This window comes from Oncorhynchus masou, chromosome 9 (genome assembly GCF_036934945.1).
Source record: "Oncorhynchus masou masou isolate Uvic2021 chromosome 9, UVic_Omas_1.1, whole genome shotgun sequence".
Classification (NCBI taxonomy): domain Eukaryota; kingdom Metazoa; phylum Chordata; class Actinopteri; order Salmoniformes; family Salmonidae; genus Oncorhynchus; species Oncorhynchus masou.
The window spans coordinates 36,773,642-36,801,090 of NC_088220.1; the positions used below are offsets into that span (position 1 = coordinate 36,773,642).

The 27,449-nt window shown below is 42.8% G+C and overlaps 1 protein-coding gene across 3 annotated transcripts; it reads right to left on the bottom strand.

Annotated features, from left to right (window-relative positions):
• Window positions 1–2,963: 2,963 nt before the first annotated feature.
• Window positions 2,964–27,449, bottom strand: LOC135545962 (calnexin-like). 3 transcript variants are annotated; one of them, XM_064973974.1, is made up of 14 exons: window positions 27,401–27,449; window positions 17,841–18,065; window positions 16,818–16,891; window positions 16,402–16,460; window positions 15,936–16,159; window positions 15,537–15,729; window positions 14,170–14,359; window positions 13,877–13,990; window positions 13,064–13,220; window positions 12,493–12,708; window positions 6,491–6,610; window positions 6,214–6,334; window positions 5,928–6,034; window positions 2,964–5,725 (listed from the first exon to the last, which is right to left on the bottom strand). In XM_064973974.1, the coding sequence occupies exons 2-14, from the start codon at window positions 18,060–18,062 to the stop codon at window positions 5,666–5,668; spliced, it is 1,857 nt and encodes a 618-aa protein (XP_064830046.1). In that variant the 5' UTR covers window positions 18,063–18,065; window positions 27,401–27,449; the 3' UTR covers window positions 2,964–5,665. The 3 variants fall into 3 exon arrangements, with proteins under 3 accessions (XP_064830046.1, XP_064830045.1, XP_064830047.1); XM_064973973.1 differs by having other exon boundaries at window positions 5,928–6,037; XM_064973975.1 differs by having other exon boundaries at window positions 5,902–6,037.

Below are 27,449 nucleotides of genomic sequence, written 5' to 3' on the forward strand. Positions count from 1 at the left end.
ATACTTATTTTCCACCATAACTTGCAAATAAATTCATTAAAAATCCTACAATGTGATTTTCTGGATTTCTTTCTCTCATTTTGTCTGTCATAGTTGAAGTGTACCTATGATGACAATTACAGGCCTCTCTCATCTTTTTAAGTGGGAGAACTTGCACAATTGGTGGCTGACGAAATACTTTTTGCCCCACTGTATGTGTAAATGTTGTGGGCTGCATTTGCTCCTGTATTTTTTGTTGGTGGCCCACTCTTTGACAGTACCTATGCACATCTGACAATGTGCTGCTGTGACATAGCCTATATGTAAGACTTGGCTAGAGCTGACCTGTGTCATGTAAAAAATCTTCCCAGTGTGAAAAAGTTTGCAATCGTTCTGATTGTGACCAAAAATGAGCAGCATCAAACAGCCATCGATCTGCCTGGGCCATAATATCTCCTCTGTAGAATGTCCATTGATACCCAGTGGTGGAAAAAGTGCCCAATTGTCATACTTCAGTAAAAGTAATGAAACCTTAATAGAAAATGACTCAAGTGAAAGTAACCAAGTAAAATAGCACATGAGAAAAAAAGTCTAAAAGTATTTGGTTTTAAATATACTTAAGTATCAAAAATATATGTATATTTTAGCAATTACACTTAAGTTTCAAACGTTTTATTAACTTTACATTCCTAATATTAAGCAAATGCATCGTTTTTGTATTTTATTTATAGATAGCCAGAGGCACACTCCAACACTCAGACGCCATTTACAAATAAAGCATGTGTTTAGTGAGTGAGCCAGATCAGAGGGAGTGGAGATGACCAGGGATGTTCTCTTGATAAGTGTGTAAATTGGACCATTTTCCTGTCCTGCTAAGCATTCAAAATGTAACAAATACTTGAGTGTCAGGGAAAATGTATGGAGTAAAAAGTACATTATTCTCTTAGGAATGTAATGTAGTATAGTATAAATTGTATAAAATAGTAAAGTACAGAAACAAAAAAAATGACTTAAGTAAAATACTTTGAAGTCCTATCCAGCACTGAATGCATTATCAGTGCCGGAATTCCAATAGATGACACCCATGTTTCTACAACTTTCTATGAGCCCCCCCCCCCCCCCACACACACACACACACGAGTAAGCTAGATACAGTGCATTCCGAAAGTATTCAGACCCATGGACTTTTTCCACATTTTGTTAGTTGCAGCCTTATTCTGAAATGTATTTAATTACATTTTTTCCTCATCAATCTACTCAAAATACCCGATAATGTGAAAGTGAAAACAAGTTTTTAGACATTGAGCTCAGGTGTATCCTGTTTCCATTGATCATCCTTGATGTTTCTACAACTTGATTTGAGTCTACCTGTGGTAAATTCAATTGATTGGACATGATTTGGAAAGGCACATGCCTGTCTATATTAAGGTCCCACAGCTGGCAATGTACTTCAGTGCAAAATCCAAGCCATGAGGTCGAAGGAATTGTCCATAGAGCTCCGAGACAGGATTGTGTCGAGGCACATATCTGGGGAAGGGTACCAAAACATTTCTGTAGCATTGAAGGTCCCCAAGAACACAGTGGCCTCCATCATTCTTAAATGGAGTAAGTTTAGAACTACCAAGACTCTTCCTAGAGCTGGCTGCCTGGCCAAACTGAGCAATCGGGGGAGAAGGGCCTTGGTCAGGTAGGTGACCAAGAACCCGATGGTCAATCTGACAGATCAACCTAGTGTCTCTGTGGAGATGGGACAACCTTCCAGGACAACCATCTCTGCAGCACTCCACCAATCAGGCCTTTATGGTAGAGTGGCCAGACAGAAGCCACTGCTCAGTAAAAGGCACAGGACAGCCCGCTTGGAGTTTGCCAAAAGGCACCGAAAGGACGCTGGCCATGAGCAACAAGATCCTCTGGTCTGATGAAACCAAGATTAAATTCTCTGACCCGAATGCCAAGCGTGACGTCTGGAGGAAACCTGGTACCATCCCTATGGTGTTGGCAGGATCATGCTGTGGGGATGGTATTCAGTTGCAGGGACTGGGAGACTCGTCAGGATCTAGGCAAAGATGAATGGAGCAAAGTAGACAGATCCTTGATGAAAACCTGCTCGAGCGTGCTCAGGACCTCCGACTGGGGTGAAGGTTCACCGTCCACAGGACGACGACGACCGTAAGCACACAGCCAAGACAACGCAGGCCTGGCTTTGGGACAAGTCGCAATATCCTTGAGTGGCCCAGCCAAAGAAGGACTTGAAACTGCTCAAACATCTCTGGAGAGACCTGAATATAGCTGTGCAGCGACGCTCCCCATCCAACCTGATAGAGCTTGAGGATCTGCAGAGAAGAATGTGAGAAACTCCCCAAATACAGATGTGCCAAGCTTGTAGCGTCATACCCTAGAAGACTAGGCTGTAATCGCTGGCAAAGGTGCTTCAAAGCATAGTACCTTCGTAAATGTGATACATTTTTTATAACTAAGCCAAAATATTCTAATTTTGCTTTGTCTTTACTGAGTAGTGTGTGTAGCTGATACAGCCTTATTCTAAAATGTGGAAAAAGTGAAGGGGTCTGATTACTTTCCGAATGCGCTGTACATACAGACATTAGCGCCAACCAACGGTTTGTTATATATGCGCGCAGGCTAAATGGATCATGCTGCAGGCAGCATAAAGAATTATTTTTGATTCAACCAATCACTGATAATTGATCGCATAGTGCATCGTGCAAGAATGAACAATTATTTTTGTTGTAGCTTGTTTCTGAATGTCTCTTGTTCCCTCCATTCATTACATGAATCACACGCATGCAAATTTAAAGTACAACAAATTGGAAATGTGGTGAGCTGTGAGCAAAAAATATTATTCTCAAATCAGCAGCAGACAGACATTGATCTGCCCGGGCCTTGGGCATAATATCCGCTCTGTGGAACGTCAATTGACAGATACAGTACCAAGTGACAAGCAGCAATGAGACTCGGGCCCCCAGTCCGTTTCTATTAGGCCTTTTTATTCATCAAAACAAATGGCATCCCTATTCATAGATGACTGCATTTGCAATACACATGTGTAAGAGGAGCAGTCCCTATTCACACAACGGCTATTCGTGATCAGTATTTTTTTAAAGCCTCCACTAATCAACATTCATTACCCATGGGAGATTAAATCTGAACCAAAATGTATAAATTCTTCAATCTCTAGTGTACAGGATTAAGTTAGGTTAAACCTAGTCGTTTCGGTGACCCATCAGACCGAGTTTACACACAGGAAAGCTGTCAGAGGTACGTAAGGTACACAGTACAGTGCACTGTTCAGTCTAGGAGTCATATCTAGGCAGAACCAAAAGGGGAAAAGCAGAAAGAGTGAAGAAGTAACACATCTCCTTAACATTTTCAAAAAGGATCATTGTCTGACCATTTAATTTTCTTCAAACAAAAGTACAAAATAAGAGAAAGAAATGGCTAGTTAGGTCACAGTGCAGTGGGAACTAACTACCTCACATACCCTATGACACAGGTCATTTTCCACAATAAGAAAAAAATAAAATGAGAAATTCTAGAGAAAGACCTAATTTCCTCGAGGCGGAAGCTGTACATGCCATCTCAATTTCAGGGCGATGACAATCTCTTCCCCCCCGCCACACAAAACCACAAGACCAATACAGGAAAAACATTGCCCAGCTCCAATCTCTTGGTCAAATATCTTTTTATTTCTGTTTTGTAAGTAACATCATAGCAAGTTCTACATCTTCGCCCCCCACCCACCCTCCAACATGTAATGTAGTAGATATAGATGAATCAACCTACTACACTCATCACCCAATCACATGCAGCTTAGTTTGTCGGGAGAACCAATCCCCGTTCACCTTGGTCGCTCAGAGACACCATGGCACACAGAAGAATTATGGCATTCCAAACACGACTGACTGACACCACCAAGGAATCTGAGAGGGCAAAACTTTAAATGGGATCCATGCAAACAGACAGCAACAGCTAATTACCTGGTATGTGTGTGTATGTTTACGTGTGCATCTGTTACCTTGAACAGTGACAACTATTTTTACATGGGGCAAACCTCTAATGGTTTTTGGCTTTCCCTGCTTTTTAGGAAGTTCTAAAAACAGAGTGGGCAGGTTCACCAAAACGTGAGTAAGAAATAAGGAACTTAAAGACTGTAGTCCACAGATAGGTACCGGCTATTGAGCAGTCTCAATGTTTTCGCTTTAGCACCTTCTTCATGTTGCATGGGGTAAGTTTAAGATATCAATGAATCATGCAATGAGAAAGAAGTGAGGCGGGAAGCTTGTTTGACACCCTGAGAGTACTCTTTACGACTCTTGTAAAAGAGTCAGACTGTCATGAGACTCAAAAAGTTACATTCTGAAAGATGTGTTAAATTCTGCTGCTGCTGCTTTTGACTCAGGAAATGCAGTCATAGGATGTGCATATTCATCTATCAGTAGCTAGGCGGGAGACTGATTCATCCCACCAATGAGGGAGGAGGCTGCACGAGCTGGCCACCAGTCTGGCAACCTTGACATCTCTCCTAGAAGCCTGCCGGCAACCAACCGTCATCTTTCCAAGAACCAGCTTTTATTTTCTCCTGCACACGTTACTGTACATGTACACTACATCCTTACATTAACTATCAGGACCAGAGAAAAAACTAAAACATTAATGGAATCAAAAATAAAATAAAAAGTAATGTACATAGTATTAAAAATGGTCACAGTATATTCACAGAAAAAAACAATTTCAGAAAACCTTGCTCTAGGACTGTCTAAGGCAACGTATTCTAACCTACTGAAACCCACTTACTTGGCTCTCCCTCCCTCTGCTTCAAACTTTGCCTGCCCCCCGGTTCTGTGGGGAACTGAGCATGTGCAATGGATCCCCCCAACCACTCCCAGCTTCACCGTAGTAAGGACAACTTCAGAGGGGTCTTCCAACAACCAAAACACTTTTTAAAAAACATGGTGAAAGCCACATGGAATGAAACGTGAGACCATGCATCATGGGAAAATTAGTCTCTTGAAACCCCCCAAAAACACAACTGCAGTGTTATGACCAGACAATAAGACATCCAAATGCCATGTTCTTTTTCTTTGTCGACCCTCAACAGAAACGTTCATGCTACGTCCATCTACCCCTATGACACATACAAAACGCATGGGACTGTTTAACTGGACCAAGCAAGAAGACATCTAGAGGCAGAATGGCTAAAACCTACAAGCTGTAGTGTTGCCCAGAAAAGTTGGTTGATAAATACTGTCTAGATCTGCGGGATGGATGGATGGGGGGCTGGCTAGCGGGAGCAAAGGGTGGTGGAGGTTTGAGTGATAAGACAGAACGGGTTCCTAGGTTAGTGTTACAGAATGGTATTGGAAAATAATTTCTCTTTCTTCACTGTTAAATAAAAACCTTTTCTACACTAACAACGCATCAGTCTTCATCCCCACCATACTGGAATCATCGTCCTCCATATTGTGAGGCAGTCATGATTGTTTTCTGTTGATCCTGACAAGAGAGATGGTTGTCTAGTTGGGTTCACTTCATCACCCCGGGAGGGGGAGTAAAGGGAGGGCCCAGGGGGGAAAGACGGGGGAGACTGGAAGGGTGGGTGGGGTTAGGGAGTGACCCTGGGTCAGGGCTGTTGGTTTTAAATCAGAGATCCAGGATTGTTAAAGCCACATCAGTCCTTTCTCAATTTCCTGTTTCTGGGGGACCTTCTGAGGAGGTCATCTTCTTGTTTCTGGAGAGAGCGGAAAGGAGAGGGGGCTTTGGGTTACACACAAGCCATAATTGTCTCTATTCTGAACAATAAAGTACATCATCAACACAGCCCTTTTCTTTACATCAGCAGTTGTCAAAGTGCTGTTACAGTGCAAGCTTTGATTTCATAGTGACAACGAACCACAACGTGCTCACCAAGTCATGCCTTACTGTCCCCGTACCTCTTCAGTGACCTCTTCTTCCTTCTCCTCCTCCTCCTCCTCCTCCTCTTCCTCCTCATTTACTTCCTCTGCAGGACTGTCTTCTACATCACTATTCTTCTCTGCTGCTGCTATGGAAACCAACAAACACAAAGTTAGCATTTACCGAGACGGGCTAACTTGTTACTCTTGCATTGAGTGATGCAAGACCGCACGCACTGTAAAATAAATGTCAATGACACACACACTGTCAACAGATTTGTGATACATCAAGAGAGGGGGGGATGGGAATGGTGACAGTTCTTACCTGGCTGGCTCTTCTCCTCCTTGACTTGGTCTGCTTCAGCCTTCTCCACCACTTCCTCCTCCTTCACGTCTGGCTGGGGTTCGTCTGTCTTCTTGTAGTCGGCTGCAGCTGCAGCAGTCTTCTGTTTGGAGAGCGAAAAGATACACATTAACACAGATCAAAAACATAATCTATGATGACATCCATAGGCAAATGTATGTGTGTGTGTGTGGGGGGGGGGGGGGGCACTATTGAGATGCAACCTTTGATGGTCTGTGGTCACAGTGTGTTCCCTCACCTTGCCAGTGCAGCAGAAGACGATTATCAGGACTAGAGGCACGGCCACGGTAAGCACGTAGACCACCCACAACCAGGGACGCTCGTCTGCTGCGGTCATCATCTGGTTCACCAGACCGGGCTAGAGGAGAGGGGAGAACACGGTCACGCAACTGTCAAGATCTGGGAACCATCGACCACAACCAACCACATCACAAAAGCAGGTTGCGGATTTTACTATTGGGTGCCATTGAAAATCTTTATTTGTAACAAGTTTGTAACATCGCTGTTATATCAAAGTTTTATGGGTCCCTGAGAAATGGTCAGAACACCAATGCCAAAAAAAAATAAAAAAAATAAAAAAAATCCCTCCTGTATGTTTCACATGGACCCCAAATGGTGTATTGTGTTATGAAAAACCAGTGCCTGAGGGTTTCTTCCCACATCTCTCGCACTTCCTGGAAGTCCTTATAAGGGCTGGGGGAATTCCCGTTTCACAGTGCATCTCAGAAGTCCCCACAAACTACTCTGTACCAGTAACACAACACACTTGTGCACCAACACACTACATTAAACAAAGAAACTAGCACAAAACAAGCCCCTTCGTACTTAACTATTTAACTTAATGGTTTAACTAACTAAAGTCTTGCCTACTCAGACTGTTCGTAGCAGTGACAATGCACAGGAGTTTGTGTGTCCCAATTCCATGCATACTGCAATGGCAGATCTGAGACGAGCATTTCCATATTGACAGTGGCAGCCAACTGCCCCGGCAGTGCTACCGGTTTAAAACCAAATTATCCGTAGAGCAAACAATGAGGCTGTGAAACCAAAGGAATTCTCAGCGCGCTCCATGGTTCACTGAGTGGTATGTACAGTGCCTTCAGAAAATATTCATACCCCTTAACTTATTTGACGTGTTACAGCCTGAATTCAACATGGATTAAATGTTGTTGTTTTTACCCATCTACACACAATGCCCCATAATGACAATGTGAAAACATGTTCAGACATTTTTGCAAATTGATTGATAATGAAATATCAAATGTACATAAGTAAGTCACACCCCTGAGTCAATACCTTGTAGAAGCAGCTTTGACATCAACGACAGCTGAGTGCTTCTGGGTAAGTGTCTAAGAGCTTTCCACACCTGGATTGTGCAACATTTGCCCATTAGCTTTCAGGTCTTGCCATAGATTTTCAAGCAGATTTAAGTCAAAACTGTAACTCTGCCACTCAGGAACATTTGCCGTCTTCTTGGTAAGCAACTCCAGTGTAGATTTGGCCTTGTGTTTAAGGTTATTGTCCTGCTGAAAGGTGAATTAGTCTCCCAGTGTCTGGTGGAAAGCAGACCAGGTTTTCCTCCAGGATTTTGCCTGTGCTTAGCTCCATTCTATTTCTTTATTATCCTGGAAAAACTCCCCAGTCATTAACTGTTACAAGCATATCCATAACATGATGCAGCCACCACTAAGCTCGAAAATATGGAGAGTGGTAGTCAGTAATGTGTTTTATTCGGAGTTGCCCTAAACATAACACTGTATTCAGGACATACAATTAATTGCTTTGTCACATTGTTTGCAGTATTACTTTAGTGCCTTGTTTCAAACACGATGAATGTTTGAATATTTGTATTTTGTACAGGATTCCTTCTTGTCACTGCCAATTAGATTAATATTGTGGAGTAACTACAATGTTGATCCATTCTCAATTTTCTCCTATCACAACTATTTAACTATGTAACTGTTTTCAAGTCACCATTGGCCTCATTGTGAAATCCCTGAGTCGTTTCCTTCCTCTCCGGCAACCAACTGAGGAAGGAAGCCTGTATCTTTGTAGTGACTGGGTGTATTGATACACCAACCAAAGTGTAATTAATAACTACACCATGCTCAAAGTGATATTCAATGTCTGCATTTAATTTTTTATATAAAAAAAAAAATGTTATTACCAATAGGTGCCCTTCTTTTTGAGGCATTGGAAAACATCCTTGGTCTTTGAGTTTCAATCTGTGTTTGAAATTCACTGCTTGACTAAAGGACCTTACATATTTTATTTATTTAACTCGGCAGTTAAGAACAAATTCTTATTTACAACAACAGCCTACACCGGCCAAACCCGGACGACGCTGGGCCAATTGTGCGCCACCCTATGGGACTCCCAATCACAGCCGGTTGAGATACAGCATGGATTTGAACCAGGGCGTCTGTAGTGACACCTCTAGCACTGAGATTCATATAATTATGTGTGGGATACAGATATGAAGTAGTCATTCACAAAACATGTTCAAAACTATTATTGCACACAGAGTGAATCCATGCAACTTATTATGTGCATTAGGCACATTTTCACTCCTGAACTTAGTTAGGCTTGCCATAAATGGGTTGAATACGTGACACAAGACATTTCAGCTTTTAATTTTTAATGAATTTGTAAACATTTAGAAAAAAACATATTTCCACTTTAACATTATGGGGTATTGTGTGTAGGCCAATGAAGAAAAAAAAGTCAATTTAAATCCATTTTAATTTCAGGCTTAAAAAGTCAAGGGGTGTGAATACTTTCTGCAGGCACTATAGCAAGTACGGCCGTGTGTGTGTGTGTGTGTGATGCTTTGACGAAGAGAACGTGTGAGAGAGTAAGAGAACAGCAAGACAGAGAGAAAGAGGGAGAGAAGAGAAAATGCAGTCAAGCGAGAGTAAGAGAGCGTGTCCACCAGGAAGAGAGTGAGTGAGAAAAAGAGAGCGAGGAAACTAGACAGCAACAGAGCAACAGCGAGAACAGAAAAATGAGAGAACAAGGGAGAGAGGGGGAGCAGAAAATGAGCAAGAGTGCTCAAAATTGAGAGAAAGTGAGAGTGAGGGAGTGGGCGGCCTAGCTGTGTAGAGAGAGAGGGCTGTTAAGCCCAACATGCCAAGCATCCCAGGAATTCACCTTTAGGAAAAAAAGGCAGCATTGGTCCGTGGCTGAAAGAATTTTGATGAGGCGGCCAAATGAACGGCTAGTCGGTTAATCCCTGGGTACAAGCCACCATCATCCCCCTGGACTCACCACAACATTACTGCTCCACACACACACACACACACACACACACACACACTTATGACAGCCCAAAACGAGTGAGACCACCACTTAGAGGGTGACCTCAGTAGAAGACCTATGTGTATGTTTGTGTGCGTTTGTGTGTGAAGCAGGGCCACGGCTTCGCTATAGTGCCACAGTTTCAGCTGTAACTTCGGTTTTATGGAACAGTGTACTCTAGCAGTTTAAGTATGCGCCCCACCACCAGCGAGTCATGCTAGACCAGCTCAAGAAGCTTTTCAACTAAAGCCAACTCATTATACAGAGGAGCAGCTGGAGCACGGTGACATTGACTGTTTCACTCTTACTGTTCAGCCTATCTCCCCCTGGAGTTCCACATGTTATGTCTGTTTCCACTTAGGGGCGGGGCAGGGAAGGGTTTTCCATATGTCACACAGAGCCAGGCTTGCCAGCAGCATTCCTCTGGAGGGTGTGGGGAGTGTGTCTGGTCTGGAGTCCCCATGAGAAGACACAGGCAGAGAAGTCACCACTAACACAGTGACATTTTCTCAACCCCTTCTAATTGTTACCTTACTAATGGTTACAGTAAGTATTGGGGGTAGGGCGATCCTTCTCAGCATAGGAGTGCTGATCTAGGATCCGTTTGGCCTTTTAGACTATAATGAATAAGATGAAATGGAACGGAGTGATCAGCAGGGCATTTTGTAATTATTTTACTATTAAAATAATGACCTTCATTCCGATACCCTGATAGTTAAAAAACAAATATAAATTGCTATTGACTCTCGACCAATCAGAATGACACAAAAACAACAGACCCGCTGCTTTTCTCCAGTGGTTTGGCCAACAGTAACAGCAAAAGAGAAGTTCCAATTTTTACCATGACAGAACTGATCCCATTACAATAAGTTTTTCTGTTGAGTGTTTTGCATTGATCTGTGTCAGATCATTCTATTTTCCCTACTTGCTATTCGAAGTAGGGAAAATAGCATACCGAATTCAGGGTAGCCTAAAGGCTCCCGAGTGGCGCAGCGGTCTAAGGCACTACATTTCTAAGGCACTACATTTCACGACAGACCCTTTTTCGATCCTGGGCTGTATCACAACCGGCCATGATTGGGAGTGCCATAGTGCAGCGCACAATTGGACCAGCGTCGTCCGTGTTGAGGTTTGGCCGGGGTAGGCTGCCATTGTAAATAATAATTTGTTCTTAACTGACTTTCTTAGTTAAATAAAACGTGCAGCAATAGGCTAGCGCAGATGTAGTTCAACACACCGTTATAAAAGCTATATTCTAAAGATTGTTGTTTTATTGAATTTCAAATGTCATGTAGGGCCCGATAAAATCTGTGTATATTTTCCTAAATTAGTTTTTGTCCGTTTTGCTTTTCCAAGTTTTCGCTTTACATTTTTATTTTTAAATAATGTTTTTTTTCCCCAAATAGAAAAACAACTCAAATGGATGTTCTAAGTCCACAACAATGCTTACACCACATCAGGAGACCACTTTTGAAGTCTGGGAAAATGTTTTAAATGTGCACTTAGCAAGAGGCTTTTGTATAGCATTTTTGTTGTTTTGTAATGCAGATGTGATGGTTAACACCAATACCCACGGAATTGATGCAAATAATCATATCATTATGTAAGGTAAGCATATGCTACATTGTAGTTAACATTTAATTGAAAAGGTTGTGGGAAAGCCTTTCCATCTACCAGAAGGATTTTCATTAGCATCGCTAACGGCTACACAAAGTGTTAAACGTGCGCACCGCACATACACAGCTTGGTGAAATTCTCATTGCCCCTTCAAAAAGTCACAGGAAATATGAATCACTGATGCCTTCCTTTCATGTCTTATGATCAACTTGGGCGAATTTATAAAATGTTCAATACATTTTTGAATATTTGTGTACATCCCTGTTAGTGAGCATTTCACAAGATAATCCATCCACCTGAAAGGTGTGGCATATCAAGAAGCTGATTAAACAGCATGATCATTACACAGGTGCACCTTGTACTGGGGACAAAAGACCAGTCTAAAATGTTCAGTTTTGGCACATAACACAATGCCACAGATGTCTTAAGTTGAGGGAGCATGCAGTTGGAATACTGACTGCAGGAATGTCCACCAGAGCTGTTGCCAGTGAATTGAATGTACATGTTTCTACCATAAGCCGCCTCCAACGTCATTTTAGAGAATTTGGCAGTACTTCCAACCGGCCTCACAAACACTGACTCCGTGTAACCACGCCAACCCAGGAACTCCACATCCAGCTTCTTTAATGGCGGAATTGTCTGAGACCAGCCACCAGGACAGCTGACGAAACTGAGGAGTATTTCTGTCTGTAATAAAGCCCTTTTGTGGGGAAAAACTAAATTCTGATAGGCTGGGCCTGACTCCCCAGAGGGTGGGCCTATGCCCTCCGAGGCCTACCCATGCCAGCCATGTGAAATCCCTAAATAAGGGCATAATGACTATTTTAATTGACTGATTTCCTTATATTAACTGCAACTCAATAAAATCGTTGAAATTGTTGGTTGTTGCATTTATATTTTTGTCACCGCTAGTCAATCTGACTTGATTGCTGACCCCAGAGACGAGAGGCTTGCATCATGTAAAAACAGCAACGCTACAAATATCCACATTGCTCCCTGAAGAGGTTTTGGAGAAGTCTCTGGATACAAGAATAGGTCCCTTAGTTCTAGGTGCTTCAAAACAAACTGTCCAAAGGGAATATCTTAGATGCAAGAGGAATTCTATGCAAGTAAGAAGCTGAACGTTCTATGGTTAGGATAGAAGTGTGATATGGAACGAAGAGTGATCTTATGGACCTGCTTGAAATGTCAGATGATTGCACTGCATATTCGTTCCTTATCAAATGTCTGTATATTTTATGTGAAGTATTTATGAGAATTTTATCAACTAGTCATGAGGAATCTGTGTGCCCGTCTCTCTGTGTGCGTGTGCACTATTGCACCCACCTCAGCGGCTCCCTCAGCAGCCTTCTTCAGGCCCCAACCATCATTGGCCCAGCGATCGGCCGTGTGCCTCTCGTTGGTGATGAAGAAGTTATCAAAGAAGATGTCGCTGGACATGGACCACAGCTCCAGGCCCACGGCGTTGAAGGGGGTCATTCTGAAGGGATGGAGGTCCTCGAAGAAGGCTGGGTTGGCGATCTTCCTGGGCTTCCACACACCCTGGGAGGTACATTGAGGGTTGAGTGTACAGTACCGTGAGAGTTGCATTCATAAACTATTCTTTTGGGGAGCCATTTGTAAGTACATATATTTGGATTTCTCTGCAACGAGAACTCAGTAGTAAAAAAAAAGGTATGAGATTTTTTGGGGAAAGACAAGAACACAACGTCACCAATGCAAGACAAGAAAAAGAGCAAATAGTAGGCTCTCATCAATACAAATACCAAATTGGAAAGAGCAAGTGCAACGATTGTGTGCATGTTATTTAGGCTACAGACTGCACTGGGGTAAAACATTTTCCTAAAGTGACTGATGCTTTGGTATATGGTACACGCTGGGAGGTGTGAAGGGTTACCTGGTAGTTGGGATTGTCGATCATGGGGGCCTTCCACTTGCCCTTGTAGCTGGGGTTGTCAATCATGGGCCGTTGCCAGGCGCCACAGCCGGGGGCGGTTTCACAGAGGGCGTTAGGGACCTGAGGGGCCTCCCACTCACCATCCATATCCTCATCCCTGGAGAAAAACATCACAGATCACAATACAGACAAAGCCATTCATTGTACAACATGATGATATACGGTTACAAGTTACTGTAGGTGTGAGAAAGCAAAAGACCACAAAAAAGAAAGAAAAAAGATCAAATTGAGAGAAAGTAAAGGCAGAAGTGAAAATAAAACAGCATTTCCTTTTCCTCCCTTTCTATGAATCCCCTTTATCCACTGTGTCCCATTCCTCTTCTCTGGGGGCTATAATTTAATTTCCACCACAGAAGTGAGACATCAAAGACAGTGAGAGCAGAAGGGGAGCTGTACAGAGCCCAAAAACCAGGCCTGGCTGTCCTGAGGCAAAGCGCGCCGTGTGATATTAGCTCCTCTCACCAGGAAGCACGCTCTCTCCACAGAAAAGAGGAGGAGCTTGCCGCAAACACCAGCAATTAGCTTCCAAGAACTGAGTGGGCTAAACCAGATGACGGTACACCACGACGGGACAGAAAAGACAGAGGGGAGGTAGTAGAGTGGTAGACGAAGGGCAGAGAGAAGGAGAGAGATGGAAGGGAGGGGGGCAAAGAATAGAGTGACAGACGAGAGTAGAGCGAGAGATGGAGTACCATGGTGGACGCTATGTGGGGAAGGATGAGCGGAACGAGAGAGTAAAGGTATCGTAGTTACCAGTCCTCGGGCTTGACCGCGTCGGGGTCGCTGGTATACTCGGACTCATCATCCAGCCAACCGTCTGGCTTCACTGCGTCCTCATCTGGGATCTGTTTTGGTGCATCCTCATCCCTATGGGACAGGGGAGAGAGTTAGAGGGTACACACAAAAAAAACACATAAAATGCTGACAGACACACGCTTTCCACAGCTACATTTGAAACACACATGCACACGCTGTGTAACTTCAACACGTAAGAAAACCTGGCGAAATAGCCACTTTTTCACCTACACTTAAATATGCACACTTACCAGTCCTCGGGTTTGACTGCGTCAGGGTCCTGGATCTTGGGTCTCTCATCCCAGTCCTCTGGCTTGTGGTCGTCGGGGTCCTCGATCTCAGCAGCCGGGTTGATGGGGGGGGTCATGTCTGTCAGCAGGTTACCACTGTTCACCACCGCCTGGTCCACCAGCACCTCAAAGTTGTTGTCTGGGTTCACCACTAGGAGGCAGGAGAGAGAGAGAGGAGAGAGAGGTAGGTGGCGACCAGGTGGCGAATCGCATCTCTGCATGTCTGGCAGACATATCAGTGTGGATGACGGATCACCACCTCAAGCTGAACCTCGGCAAGACGGAGCTGCTCTTCCTCCCGGGGAAGGACTGCCCGTTCCATGATCTCGCCATCACGGTTGACAACTCCATTGTGTCCTCCTCCCAGAGCGCTAAGAACCTTGGCGTGATCCTGGACAACACCCTGTCGTTCTCAACTAACATCAAGGCGGTGGCCCGTTCCTGTAGGTTCATGCTCTACAACATCCGCAGAGTACGACCCTGCCTCACACAGGAAGCGGCGCAGGTCCTAATCCAGGCACTTGTCATCTCCCGTCTGGATTACTGCAACTCGCTGTTGGCTGGGCTCCCTGCCTGTGCCATTAAACCCCTACAACTCATCCAGAACGCCGCAGCCCGTCTGGTGTTCAACCTTCCCAAGTTCTCTCACGTCACCCCGCTCCTCCGCTCTCTCCACTGGCTTCCAGTTGAAGCTCGCATCCGCTACAAGACCATGGTGCTTGCCTACGGAGCTGTGAGGGGAACGGCACCGCAGTACCTCCAGGCTCTGATCAGGCCCTACACCCAAACAAGGGCACTGCGTTCATCCACCTCTGGCCTGCTCGCCTCCCTACCACTGAGGAAGTACAGTTCCCGCTCAGCCCAGTCAAAACTGTTCGCTGCTCTGGCCCCCCAATGGTGGAACAAACTCCCTCACGACGCCAGGACAGCGGAGTCAATCACCACCTTCCGGAGACACCTGAAACCCCACCTCTTCAAGGAATACCTAGGATAGGATAAAGTAATCCTTCTCACCCCCCCCCCTAAATGATTTAGATGCACTATTGTAAAGTGGCTGTTCCACTGGATGTCAGAAGGTGAATTCACCAATTTGTAAGTCGCTCTGGATAAGAGCATCTGCTAAATGACTTAAATGTAATGTAAATGTAGGTAGGTAGAGAAGTTTAGAGGAATACACCTGGAAATGTCATTAGCATACCTGATTCACAGAACATGTGAAAATGTCTTGTTCACCATATTGTCTCCCTAGGTGAGTCTTCTCAGTGTAGACTAGTAGACCATCAAAGAGTATATAGGCCTCGTGAGTAGAACATGTTGAAATGTCTTACCCAGAGTGTAAAGGTGGGTCTTCTTGTCGGTGTAGTAGGTGCGCAGGTCTGAGTCGGGCTTCTTGGCGTGCTTCTCCTCGTACTCGCCAGTCTTGGGGTTCTTGTGGCGGAAGATGAAGTGCAGCTTGTAGTCCTCGCCGCACTTGTCTGGTCCGAACATGATGGTGTAGGGAGTCTTGTCAACAAACTCATCCTGAAGGGCAAAAGAACTACATTAACCTCAAGGAAGCAGTCTACGTGCAGATGTATTGGGTAAAAAATATGTTTGTACTGATGAAGACACAGCTCGGGTCTAAACATGATCTATTAAAAACAAACACCTTTGGGAGCATGTACAAAGGAAGTCTGCAGTAGTACTTGATGCTTCCATCTTAAACGCCACGGTGTGCATCTTCTTACCAGGTTAAGGTCAGGTGTCTGGGAGAGTAGTTTGACGTAGGCGCCGCCGCAGTCGATCCCTTGCTGGAAGTTGACCTCATACTGGATGATGAGGGGCTTGGTGTCGAAGATGAAGGGCCTGAGGAGCTGGGCTGAGATGGCGTGATGTTTGGCACGGGACTTGAGGACCAGGCCCTTGTCGCCGGGCAGCTTGCCGTCCTTCATGTCCTCCACCTCCCATTTACCTGCAAGACGGAGGTCGAACATGCAAGTAAAGGAGAGTACTCACTAGATAAATGTCTGAATGGAGCTGAACCTAGGGTCATATTCATTGGGCACTAAACAGAAGACAATTTACTGAAATGTAAGGGCTACCTTATATTAATTCTAGTTGCAAAATGTTTTGCTAAGTTGTGCCCTAATGAATACTACCCGGAAGAATGCTTTATGTTCTAATGTGACAGAGAGGAATTGTCTTGGTGCCTACCGTCATACTTGGCGATATCCTCATCAATGTCCTCCTTCTTGGCCTTTGACAGGACCCAGCTGAAACAAACAGGAGAAGCGAGATGACTTGAGAGTCAAGTAAACATGGTAGCACCTGGACACCATAGGGGAAGCTGCCGGGGGAATAGCCTAGGCGCTGGGTTCGTGTTTATCCTTACAAAAAGTTTAAATAGCAGCTGGTCCTATGGTGAGCACTTACCTAGCACATTGTGGAACATGAAAAGAAGAGACAAGACACAGTTTATACTACCTAGGCTATTTGGTTTTAGGGCAGCATGTTTGAATATCGTATCTTCTCTGATATAGACTTCATTAGTATAATAAATTATAAAACGGTGCCTGCTTTAATTTCAAAGTTGAATTTTTTTTAAACTCTGGGGAAACCAGAGTGCTCACCTGTCAAGGGTCCCCATGTCAAAGGACTCGGCGAAAAAGTGTTCCCCCGTGGGCTCGGGCGCTTTGTAGGTCACCTAGAGAGGAGCAGAGAGGGGTCAGTGGATCACTGGGTCAGCTCTTCCACTGCCTGGTTCCACATAAGGTGTTTAGTGTGCCGACCAGGCCACTTGTAGTTGTGTGTGTTGTGTCCTATGCAAGAGCAATAGGAGTACATAGGTCAGCCAGAGAGCAAACCATCATGTCGCATTGCTAATCAACGCATCACCTCTGTTTTTTAAGGATGTCAGGCTAGTGAGCTATTCACCACTTGCCTAGCTACCCAGACTCCTTGCTCTGGCCAAACGCTATGCGCACGGATGTTCGTTTCTTTTCCACGGTGAGTCTGGATCGGAGTACTTTCCCAAACATTTACAGATGCGAACACATTTGGGGAGGTCTGATTGATTCGGAAAACGATGGATTGGGCCAGAGCCAGAACATACGAGGGTAAAGCGGTGGTTTGAAAATTCCTCAAACCGTACAACACCCCCCATGCCCCTCGTCACCACAGACGATTTCAATGATGGCAGTCTCAGACGAAAGTATGTTGCGAACGACAGAGCATCAGGAAGAATTTAGTGAGAGTCGTCAGGGCTAATTCACCAACTTCTCATCCCTTCTGAACTATAGGTCATATCTCTACATTTCAGAGCTAGTGGAGAAAGGAAGGACACTAAGCAGTCCCAGCACAGGCTTAGCCTCTATCATTTGTGGCGTTGTGCGAATCACATTCATTCCTTGAAATGAGCTCAAACCTCCCACTCACTCTACAGCCGTTTCACAAAAGACATTTGACGACTGAATATGGGTAGGTTGGCTTGAATCTGTGTATAACAGTGAGCAGCCACGTAGGCTAACCCTTTCTCCTTGGCTGTCACAATCTGGGCATGCTAGAAGGGAAGACAAGAGCCACGCTTCTACCAAAACTGAGATTTCAACCACTGAAACCATAACCTTACACACACTGGCCTAGGATAGACTTACTTTAGGGACTGGTGGTGGTCCCGGGGGCATGTCTGCCTCCACCTCCCCATCCAGAAGCTCCTCCCCATGGTCAAGCTCCTCCATCTCGTCTTCCACATCCATGTCGCCCCCCATCTCCATGATAGGCTCGTCCTCCTCCTGGTGGGCTGTCACCGTGGTCAGTAGCAGTGTTGACCACAGGCCCACGGCCAGCAGCAGAACATACCTCACCTTCAGCTCCATAGTCTAGGGGAGAGAAGAGAGAGCAATTAATACACTAGGCCAATTTCTTGAAGAAAATGTGTTCGCTCGGCAGCTGTTCAAAAGTGTTTTAATAAGAAGTATGGCGGATAACAGTAGTGGTCTCGCTGACGCAAGCACACTAATGGCTTACTTACTAATTAACAAGTGACAATCTGTTATGGTCTGCATCTACATTCATTTAGATTCCTATTGAATCCCCTCCTTATCCATTTCAGTTGTTGCATATGGCATACAGATTCCTAGCCACCTTACCCCAAGGGCTAGGGAGGAACAGCGGAGCCACAGTATTATTACTTAGTTACACCCATCCATTCCTTTCAGATCAAATACGTCTAAGAGTAGAGGATGATTTCAAACGGTGGTTAAGAGAAATAAAAATAGAGGCTATGGGTAGGACATGAGGTGAAGAAAGGAATGTGATGGAAGAAGGCAAATGACAGCAGTGAGTAGAGAAGGTGGCCATTTAATAAAGCATAAACAAGGGGTTAAATGAGATGAGGGACACAGGAGAGGGAGAATAAGATATGAAAAAGAGAAAGCGGCTGCTTTTGGGGAGAGAGAGAGATGGGTGGGCGTCACTGGGCGACAAGAGAGACACGATCTAACAGAAACAAAAAATATGGGGGCGACTGACAATGCAACCTAGCATATAATTTGAGCTGGAGAAAGGGGATAATTTCCGAGCAGGTGGGCATTAGGTTAAATTACAGCTTCTTATCCTATTAGAACAAGCCTACTGGTAGAGGTGGTACATGCAGGAATCAAAACCACAACGCTGGTCTTAAAAGCACTATGATTAAAAGCTCATGGAACAGGATTGAGCATTAGTTCTACAACTGGGCTCCCTCCTAATTTTCAAAAATGTTTTATCCTTTTCATGCCTATAGAACGCACACTCCCTCCGACTGTTGCCAGGCATATGGTCGCCATGCCGTTACCCAGTGCCTCACTGGCACCCATTGCCATAGCGACGAGCCTGAGGCATATGCAGCCTGAGCCCCTTCCCCTAATGAGATTCGGTCCAATGAGATTACACTAGCACCCCATGTAACACACACACACATGGAGTTAACACACACATATTTACCTTTCATATTATTCACAGGCAATTTACTCAACACCATACAAACAATTTAGGACAGGCTGTGTGCACACAGACGTTGGCTCCTTTGACACTATCCCAATTATAATTAAGAAGAATGGGTAGGTGTTTAAGCAATATGGCAAATCTTCCGCCGAACTATCATTTTTTATTTTATTTAACTAGGCAAGTCAGCTAAGAACAAATTCTTACTTACAATGACAGCCTACTTGTAAACCCTCCCCTAAATGAGAAGGCAAGGTGGAACAATTACAATATTTCTTAAGCCTATAAAATCCACTTAAATATTCCAAAATACCTAGGGGGCAAGTATCGATTTGAGATTGGGTCTTTGTCTTCTCCAATCAGATAATGCCAATAAAATCGAAGTCTTATAATTCCATCCTATTCTCAACTCCTCAGCATGTTCTGATACCATTAGCCAAATAAGTGTGGCTGGGTACAGCGTGAGGGTGGGTGTGTGAGAGTACTATTAGGTCCACCTTACCATATGCAGTACAGACAACTGATATACAGGCCATATTTTATGACTGTAATTAATTTAAAATCAATTCATAATTTAGAGGGCCTCAAAGTCTATTAACAAACTAACCAAAGTTACCAACTGTCTTTTTGTCATGAGAATACTAGTGTCTACATGCTAGCATGCAGTTGCACACGTATTACTGTACATTCCATGCACATAGCAGACTTTTCCATTAATGAGTTCAACCCCACGCGAGATTAATGTCCGTAGCCACACCGTCTAACGCTTCCCATAGCATAGCACAGTCATGCTAAATTACCAGAGTGGCTATTATCAGGCGAAGATTACCATAATACTCTACTTTCCACTTGGCATTTGGATTAACAATGTATCATATCTATAGCAGGATTTCCATTCGCCAGCAAGAGAAAGCTTTCGGCCAATAAAAAAAAGAAAAAGACACTAAACCAGATAAATAATAGGGATGAGAAAAAAAATCCCATTGCAAAACAATACTTTTTTGCCTATTTATTGATGGAAATACCAGTCAATGTAAATACATTTGACCAGATATGCTTATCAGTTTATTAGGTTCATTTGCATCATTTTGTGGAATTCGAGGCTTGTGTGTTCCAGAGGTTATAGCCGCTGACCCCAGCACACATATGCCAGAGTTGGCATGGGTTCAGATCCGGCCCACTGCCCTTTTGACTCACCTTTCCCATATCTTCCCCGTCTTGCCAACACTTTCCTGTATCTTTGATAAAAGCAACAAACAAAAAATGAGTGGGACTGCCCCACTCCTTAAAAAAAATACCTTAAAATTTAGTGGAAGTGTATATTTTCATTAGTTTATGTTTGTCACACACGCATAGCATACAGAGCCTATTTGAGGGGAAATCGTTTAGACAGATGCTGCTACAGTTCCTCAAAAATAACATTTGATGCTGCTGGAATGAAACATAAGCCCCACCATTGCACAACAATTCTAAAACGCAATCACATGTTAATAAAAACAGTTCTGATGGCCACTATTAAAAAGAGCAACTATATAACTATAGATCGATTGCAGCTTCCATCAATGTAATTATCTGCATCACTTCCATTCCCCCATCTTTTTTTGCAAATAAAATACATACCTTAATTTCTTCATATTTTTAAGTATATATTTTTTCCTTTATTACTTTCTAACCCTACCACTCTTCCCCTAACTGGAGTAAACTATTGAACAACAACGCTGAGTATGTATAAGCTGGAAGTAGAGGCCTATCTACATTTTATGAAAACAGTCTATTTTACAATAATTATATTTTGTCCCTTTTTACTCCTGTCCTTACTTTACCCTCAACCTCTCACATCAATTTCTGATGTCCATCCTGTTTGATTTTTATTTGCCATATCTTTCAAAACTGTGCTCTTTCACAAAAGTTCTGAACCTATATTAGGTTTTACGGACACAGTATGCTTTACATTAGTTATCTTGTTATTATTAGTCCAAACCTTCAGCTCCATTCAACCCCTCCCATCTATCTCTTAAACCTGTTGGTGTTAGGGGGCAGTATTTTCATTTTGGAAAAAAAAAACGTTCCCGTTTTAAAACGGGATATTTTGTCAGGAAAAGATGCTAGAATATGCATATAATTGACAGCTTTGGATAGAAAACATTCTAACGTTTCCAAAACTGTAAATATATTGTCTGTGAGTATAACAGAACTGAAAATCCAATCCGGAAGTGCCCCAGGTTGAAAGCGCTGCGTTCCAATGACTCCCTATATGGCTGTGAATGTACCATCAACGAGCTTACGCTTTCTACGTATTCCCCAAGGTGTCTACAACATTGTGACGTAGTTTTACGCATTTATGTTGAAGAATAGCCATATGGGGGCACATTGCGTAAGTGGTCACATGGTGGCTCCGAGAGAGATTCTCGCGTAAAGTGCAGAGGTAGCCATTACTCCAATCGGTCCTAGAGAAAAAGGAATTGTCCAGACGGATATATTATCTAATAGATATTAGAAAAACACCTTGAGGATGGATTCTAAACAACGTTTGCCATGTTTCTGTCGATATTATGGAGCTAATTTGAAAAACATTTCGGCGATGTGGTGACCGCAATATCCGGGTAATTTCTCAGCCACGTGAAGAATAAACGGAGCTGTTTCGCCTACAAAAATTATATTTTGGGAAAAAAATGAACTTTGGCTATCTACCTGGGAGTCTCGTGAGTGAAAACATCCGAAGTTGGCTGTAAAGCATATTTTGAAAACCTGAGATGACAAGGTGATTAACAAAAGGCTAAACTGTGTTCCAATATATTTCACTTGTGATTTTCATGAATAGGAAGATTTTCTAGGAAGATTTATGTCCGTTGCGTTATGCTAATTAGTGTAAGATTATGAAAACGGTCCCATTCACGGGGTGGGGTGTCACTAGAGGTTAACACCATCCATTTTGGATTTCTATTTGCCATATATTTTTCTGTGCTGTGATGCTTCACAAAAGTACTGAACCTTTATATTCTCATTGTTTCTACAGATTGTAAATTGAAAATATATATTTTTGCTAAAAGTATTATATTATTGATCGATTGACTATGACTTTTCAAATCACCCAGTAGTGCTATCTACAGAGTTAGCTCCAGGTAAATATTGCAATTCTTCAGCCATTCCTGGACCTGTGACCAAAAACAAGCTCCATATGGAAAGTACCAAAACAAAGGATCTAATGATTCCGTCTCTTCACTGCAAAATCTGCAGAGCTGGGAAGGTTGTATCCCCCATATAAATAACATTCTATTAGTTGCAAGAATTTTGGATAATAATTTAATAATAAAAATTGTGAAAAATTCAAAGTTTTGAATCCGGTGTCATTTTGCATATCAGTTCATAAACCATGTCCCATGGAATCAGTAGATCGAAAATCTCTTCCCAATTGTGCATTTTTTGGTGATTAAATGAAACTGGTATACTTATATTTCACATTTTTTTAAACCAATTATGGTCTTTAATGCAGGGCAGACAGACAAGTTACTTACTTTTCCCCCTTCCACTTCCATTTTTGCAGTAATGTACGTGTGACATAACTCCACCAGTCCTATTTTGATATCACTTATTAAGATACCTTTATTAAACATTTGTTAAAAATATATATTTTTTAATCAAAGGAGTTTAAATATTTGAGTTTAACAACAATATTTGTTGTATTATTTGTTATGTCTTTTCTGGTGGATTAAATTGAAATTGCAGCCAACTTTCTATGGCTTGTTTAAAAAAAATAGCGATATTTGGGAGATGATTTCCTTTTCAAATAACTGAAAGTGAGATATTGTAATCTGAATAAAGGGAAAAAGGCCATTCTCGAGCATAGTAAGAATGTCTCAACCTAATTTTCTAGAGAAAGAGTTTGAATTTAAGTATAACTAAAGCCTTTAGTGAGAGGTCTAATGCTTTAATATTGAATCATTTCTGCCCTCCGAATTCATATTCATTATATATATAGGCCCTTTTAAATGTTCTCAGGCTATATATAAATAGAACTGTTCGCGAGGTGTAGGTAAGACCATAAGCAAATAGGTAAACTGGGATACGACTAAAGAGTTAATCAGGGGAATGTTTTTTATTTAGTTATTCCCTCCCCCCCCCCCGGGATATGTATACCAAGTATATCCACATCAGACCATTTTATAGGTAAACTACACAGTAAGTGTAAAAGTAGTATTTTTTTGTGATCCAATACGTAATACAGTAGTACACTTATCATTTGGTATTTAATCCTGGGAGGTTTGACAAATTATTTAGATCCTCTATGAGGCTGTGGAGGGATCAAGTTGTCGATTTAAAAGAAAGCATTAATCATCAGCGTACAATGACACCTTTGTTTTTGAGCCCTGGATTTCTAATCCCTTAATATTATTGTTGAAACTGATTTTAACAGCCAACATTTTGATGGCCATAATAAATAGATATGCCGATAGTGGACAACCTTGTTTTACTCCTATTGACAGTTTAAAATTTGAGAAGTAGCCATTATTTACACCTAGGGTTACATGATTTTAACCCATTTGATAAGAGATACTCCAAAATTGAAAATGTTGCAGGCATTTATATATAAACTCCAGTCGTACTTGATCAAAAGCCTTTTCAAAGTCAGCTATGAATAGCATGCCTGGCTTCCCAGATTTACATTAGTGTTCTATTTTTTTCCAGTACCTGCCTAATGTATTGACCACATAAGAAAACAAAAAATAAAACTGATTAGAATGAATAATGTCCGACAATACCTTTGTAATTCTATGCGCTATACATTTTGCATCACAACAGTGAAGTGTAAGGGGCCACTATTTTTTATTTCTCAACTGGTAATTGAAGCATGCTTCCCATTCGCCAGTCAAGTGTTCTCAAATCAATTTTCTTTGATTGTCCAGTAGCCAAAGACACAATCCTAGTCATATTAGCAACCCATGCTAGTTGCTGCATCTTTAGATAACCCCTCTCAAATATTTTAATCTCTGTGTGGTTCTCTTTGACAAGTGTTTTTCCCGTTAATTGCGTTATGAAACAAAAATTCACGCATAGCCTACTTCCTTGTGCGCATTGCTGTCCTTATGTGAAGAAATATTTCACTAAATTTCTAAGCTAAACGTTCTGATCTGTTGCATCAACCTCACTGCTTTTAAAGTGTATTTTTATCTCCCACAACTGTCCCAGAGTCTGTTTGGAAAAGGCCATTTCTTTCTTGTGCAGAACGGACAAGCTGACCAATAGAATAGGTAAACTTTTATGGGGGATATTAGACTGACATAGGCTAGTGATTTTGCTATTTGTTACTCAACTTGTTGGCTAAGGAACAGTAAATGTGGCAGTTGTAAAATGGTAAAAGTTTGCATAGGAATACAGTAAGGACACACGCTGTTGCATCCTCGAGTTGCATGTTCTGTTAAGACATATCACATTTCGATTATGGTTTTCTGCCATTCTGTGAATTGTGGTTTACGCTCTAATCAGGTTACGCAACCAATGCATATGGGTCCGGTACATTTCTCAAATGTCTCCAATTAATGGTCTCCAACTGCCAGTCCAAGTGTACGGCACCACATTGTCCTAACGGAAAGCTTGATCCATAAGCCTACATTGAGCTTGTTCTACAGATCACAGGGTCTTCCTAAGGGAATGTGGTCACTGGAGTAGCCTATAAGGTAGGGGTGGAGATATACCCCCCCAACTCCTATCTGTCAGGAATGGTAACCAGGGCACTACCACTAAGGGATATGTAAACTCTGGAGCCAGGTCCTCTCGGGAGTGTCCTGAGGAGGAGCTGCAAACACAACCTCCCCAAAAAGGATATGCATTAATATATATAGGTAGGCTATATCTAGGCTAATATATCTTGAGCACATTGACAATACACATACATGAGACAAACTTCAGTGACCACATGGGTTTGCCATGACAGTGCCGGAGGAGAAATAAATCATAGAACAGCTCCAAGCCCGGTGACAGTGTTAGTGTGTTCTTCAATAAAGGATTCTGCCATGCATCTGTTTGTACACTGTGACTAGGGCTTTTCCCTGCAACAAGTCTGGCTGCCAACAAAGAGGGGATAACCAGAGGGGAGCTCACCACCAAAAAGCACCATGCATGTAACTTGACAATCAACTTACTGAGTGTGAGCGTGAGGGGTGAGATACAGGTCTTATTGGGATGGGTGAGGAAAGGGACTTGACTAGCTAGGCCCAGTTTCCACTCTCTGTTTTGTGGGACATAGGAGCTGGAAGGGTAGCTGCCGCCTGGGGGGGCTAGGGAAAAGCCGAGGTGCCTTGTGGGCCAGGGGCGGTGTGTGTGGGAGGGACGGATGGAAGGATAAACGAGAGAGGAGTGGCAAATTTCACTTTCTCACCACAGGCTGAAGAAGTCATGGGGCCAAACAAAACAAACCACCACACTGGAGGGGGGACCTGGGAGGCCTTGGTGTGCTGCCAAGTGGACATCACTCCCCCATTCACATCATGCCTCAGTGGTCACATGTATTCAAGTCAGGGACAGAGCAGATACAGGGAGGGGGAGGGGACAGTATAATCAATCAGTGCTCAATCAACACATCAAAGACTATTATCAGCCAGCCAGTCTTTTGAATTAATTCCATTCAGTTCACTCTGTATTTGGGGAAAAACAGTGCCATCTACTACTGCTGTGGTCATATGGTTAATTGTTTCTAGCTAGGCTACGCCACACAGACAGACATCTTGCGCAAGATGTTGCACAGCACTTTCACAGTGTATCCCCTCATGGATAAGCAACATGCAGCCTCTGATAATGGATAGACTACTCTACAGTCTAAGTCATACTGTAGGGATTTAAGTGTGGGTGTGCGGTGGGTTTAAGCAAATAGGATAAGGACCCAATGACCCTCATGTGCCTTAACTGTCTCAAAGAGAGAATGGAAAATACATAAGACTAAATAAAAGCAAATATATTTTCAAAGCATGCAAGTCTATTGTACCATTCAACATTCGTTTCTAGATTAGGTCAACAGGAGAGTGGGTTAAAGGTGCAATCATCTTGTCAATGTACACAAAATGTAACAGCTTCTCGTGTGACCATAAATATTACCCATCAGAAATTAGAAGTTATTATTTAACCATGGGTAAACAATAAAACGTCCAACTTCCCTTTCAAATAAATATTTTCCATTTACATTTCTCAGATAGCTAGCTAAAAAATGTGTCAACAATTCAATAAGATGACACAGGCCAAGTCCTTTATTCAGATGTGCAAACTTTTAAAGCTACATTTCCAAGAGGGTGTTGAATGCATCAGAGGAAGTGGGTTTGAAAAACTGGTCAGACTTCTACGCGTTTCATCCCTACCAGCAATACCCGTTTCCACGTGGCCATTCCTACAAGCAGGTTCATGTACGTCTTAAGGGACATGATTTCAGATACAATAACTACCTGTAGCTAGCTCCTCACTTGATAAACCCCAATTTGAAGTGCGTAGGTCTTGTCACCCACTAATATCTAACACAGTCAAAGAGATAACAAGGAACCAACTAAAAAGGACATACCGGTAGGTAATTAACGTTAAGGGCACAATGCTTCATTAATCCATTCATTATTTACTTGTGCTCGAGATTTAAATAGCCGTGGCAAATGAATCACTATACATTCGTTTCTCACCATGACACATCGACTACTGCATCATGACTACATTTCTTTCTGATAATATACCTACGTGATTTTTGTTACACAATGGTTCTGACATGTGCACGCACACCAAGGCAATACTTGTCAATTTCCTTACTTTAGCGCGAGGCGGGTTTTTTCTTGACCACTTAATTGCTGACATTAGATGGATGCCACAATGTATCCTTGCCTACAGTAGCTAACGTTAGCTGACTTAAACACTTTCAAAACATCTTAGCTAACTAACGTGGCAAAAGGGACACACGAGCAACTGTGTGCTACTGACAGAACATGTCAACGTTCATTTGTTGGATAACAGTATCTATCTTTATTTTACTAACGTTAGCTAAATTAGCCTACTAAATAGCTGGCCTGTCAGCTACTAACGTTAGCAAGTCCACGCTAAGACCACGCATCGTTTCTCGAGCTTTTTCATTATGATAAATACAGTTAAAAGATACTGGACAGCATTGCATGCAACTGAACAAGCTGGGTAAATGTAGACTGAAATAATAATTAAGCGAAGTAGCAACATTTGAAAGAAGTGACATTTGTTCGTCATTACGTACCTCCTGCTTCGATGTGACACCTTGAACTACAGTAGGATCACGTGTGACT

What these genes read in the sequence shown, in the direction of transcription:
- LOC135545962 (XM_064973973.1), bottom strand. Translation starts at nt 18,062, where the DNA reads ATGGAGCTGAAGGTGAGGTATGTTCTGCTGCTGGCCGTGGGCCTGTGG. An exon ending in AGACACCTGACCTTAACCTG is followed by an intron (nt 15,730 to 15,935) that starts GTAAGAAGATGC and finishes TTTGCCCTTCAG; the next exon opens with GATGAGTTTGTTGACAAGAC. An exon ending in TCGACAATCCCAACTACCAG is followed by an intron (nt 12,709 to 13,063) that starts GTAACCCTTCAC and finishes TGTACCTCCCAG; the next exon opens with GGTGTGTGGAAGCCCAGGAA.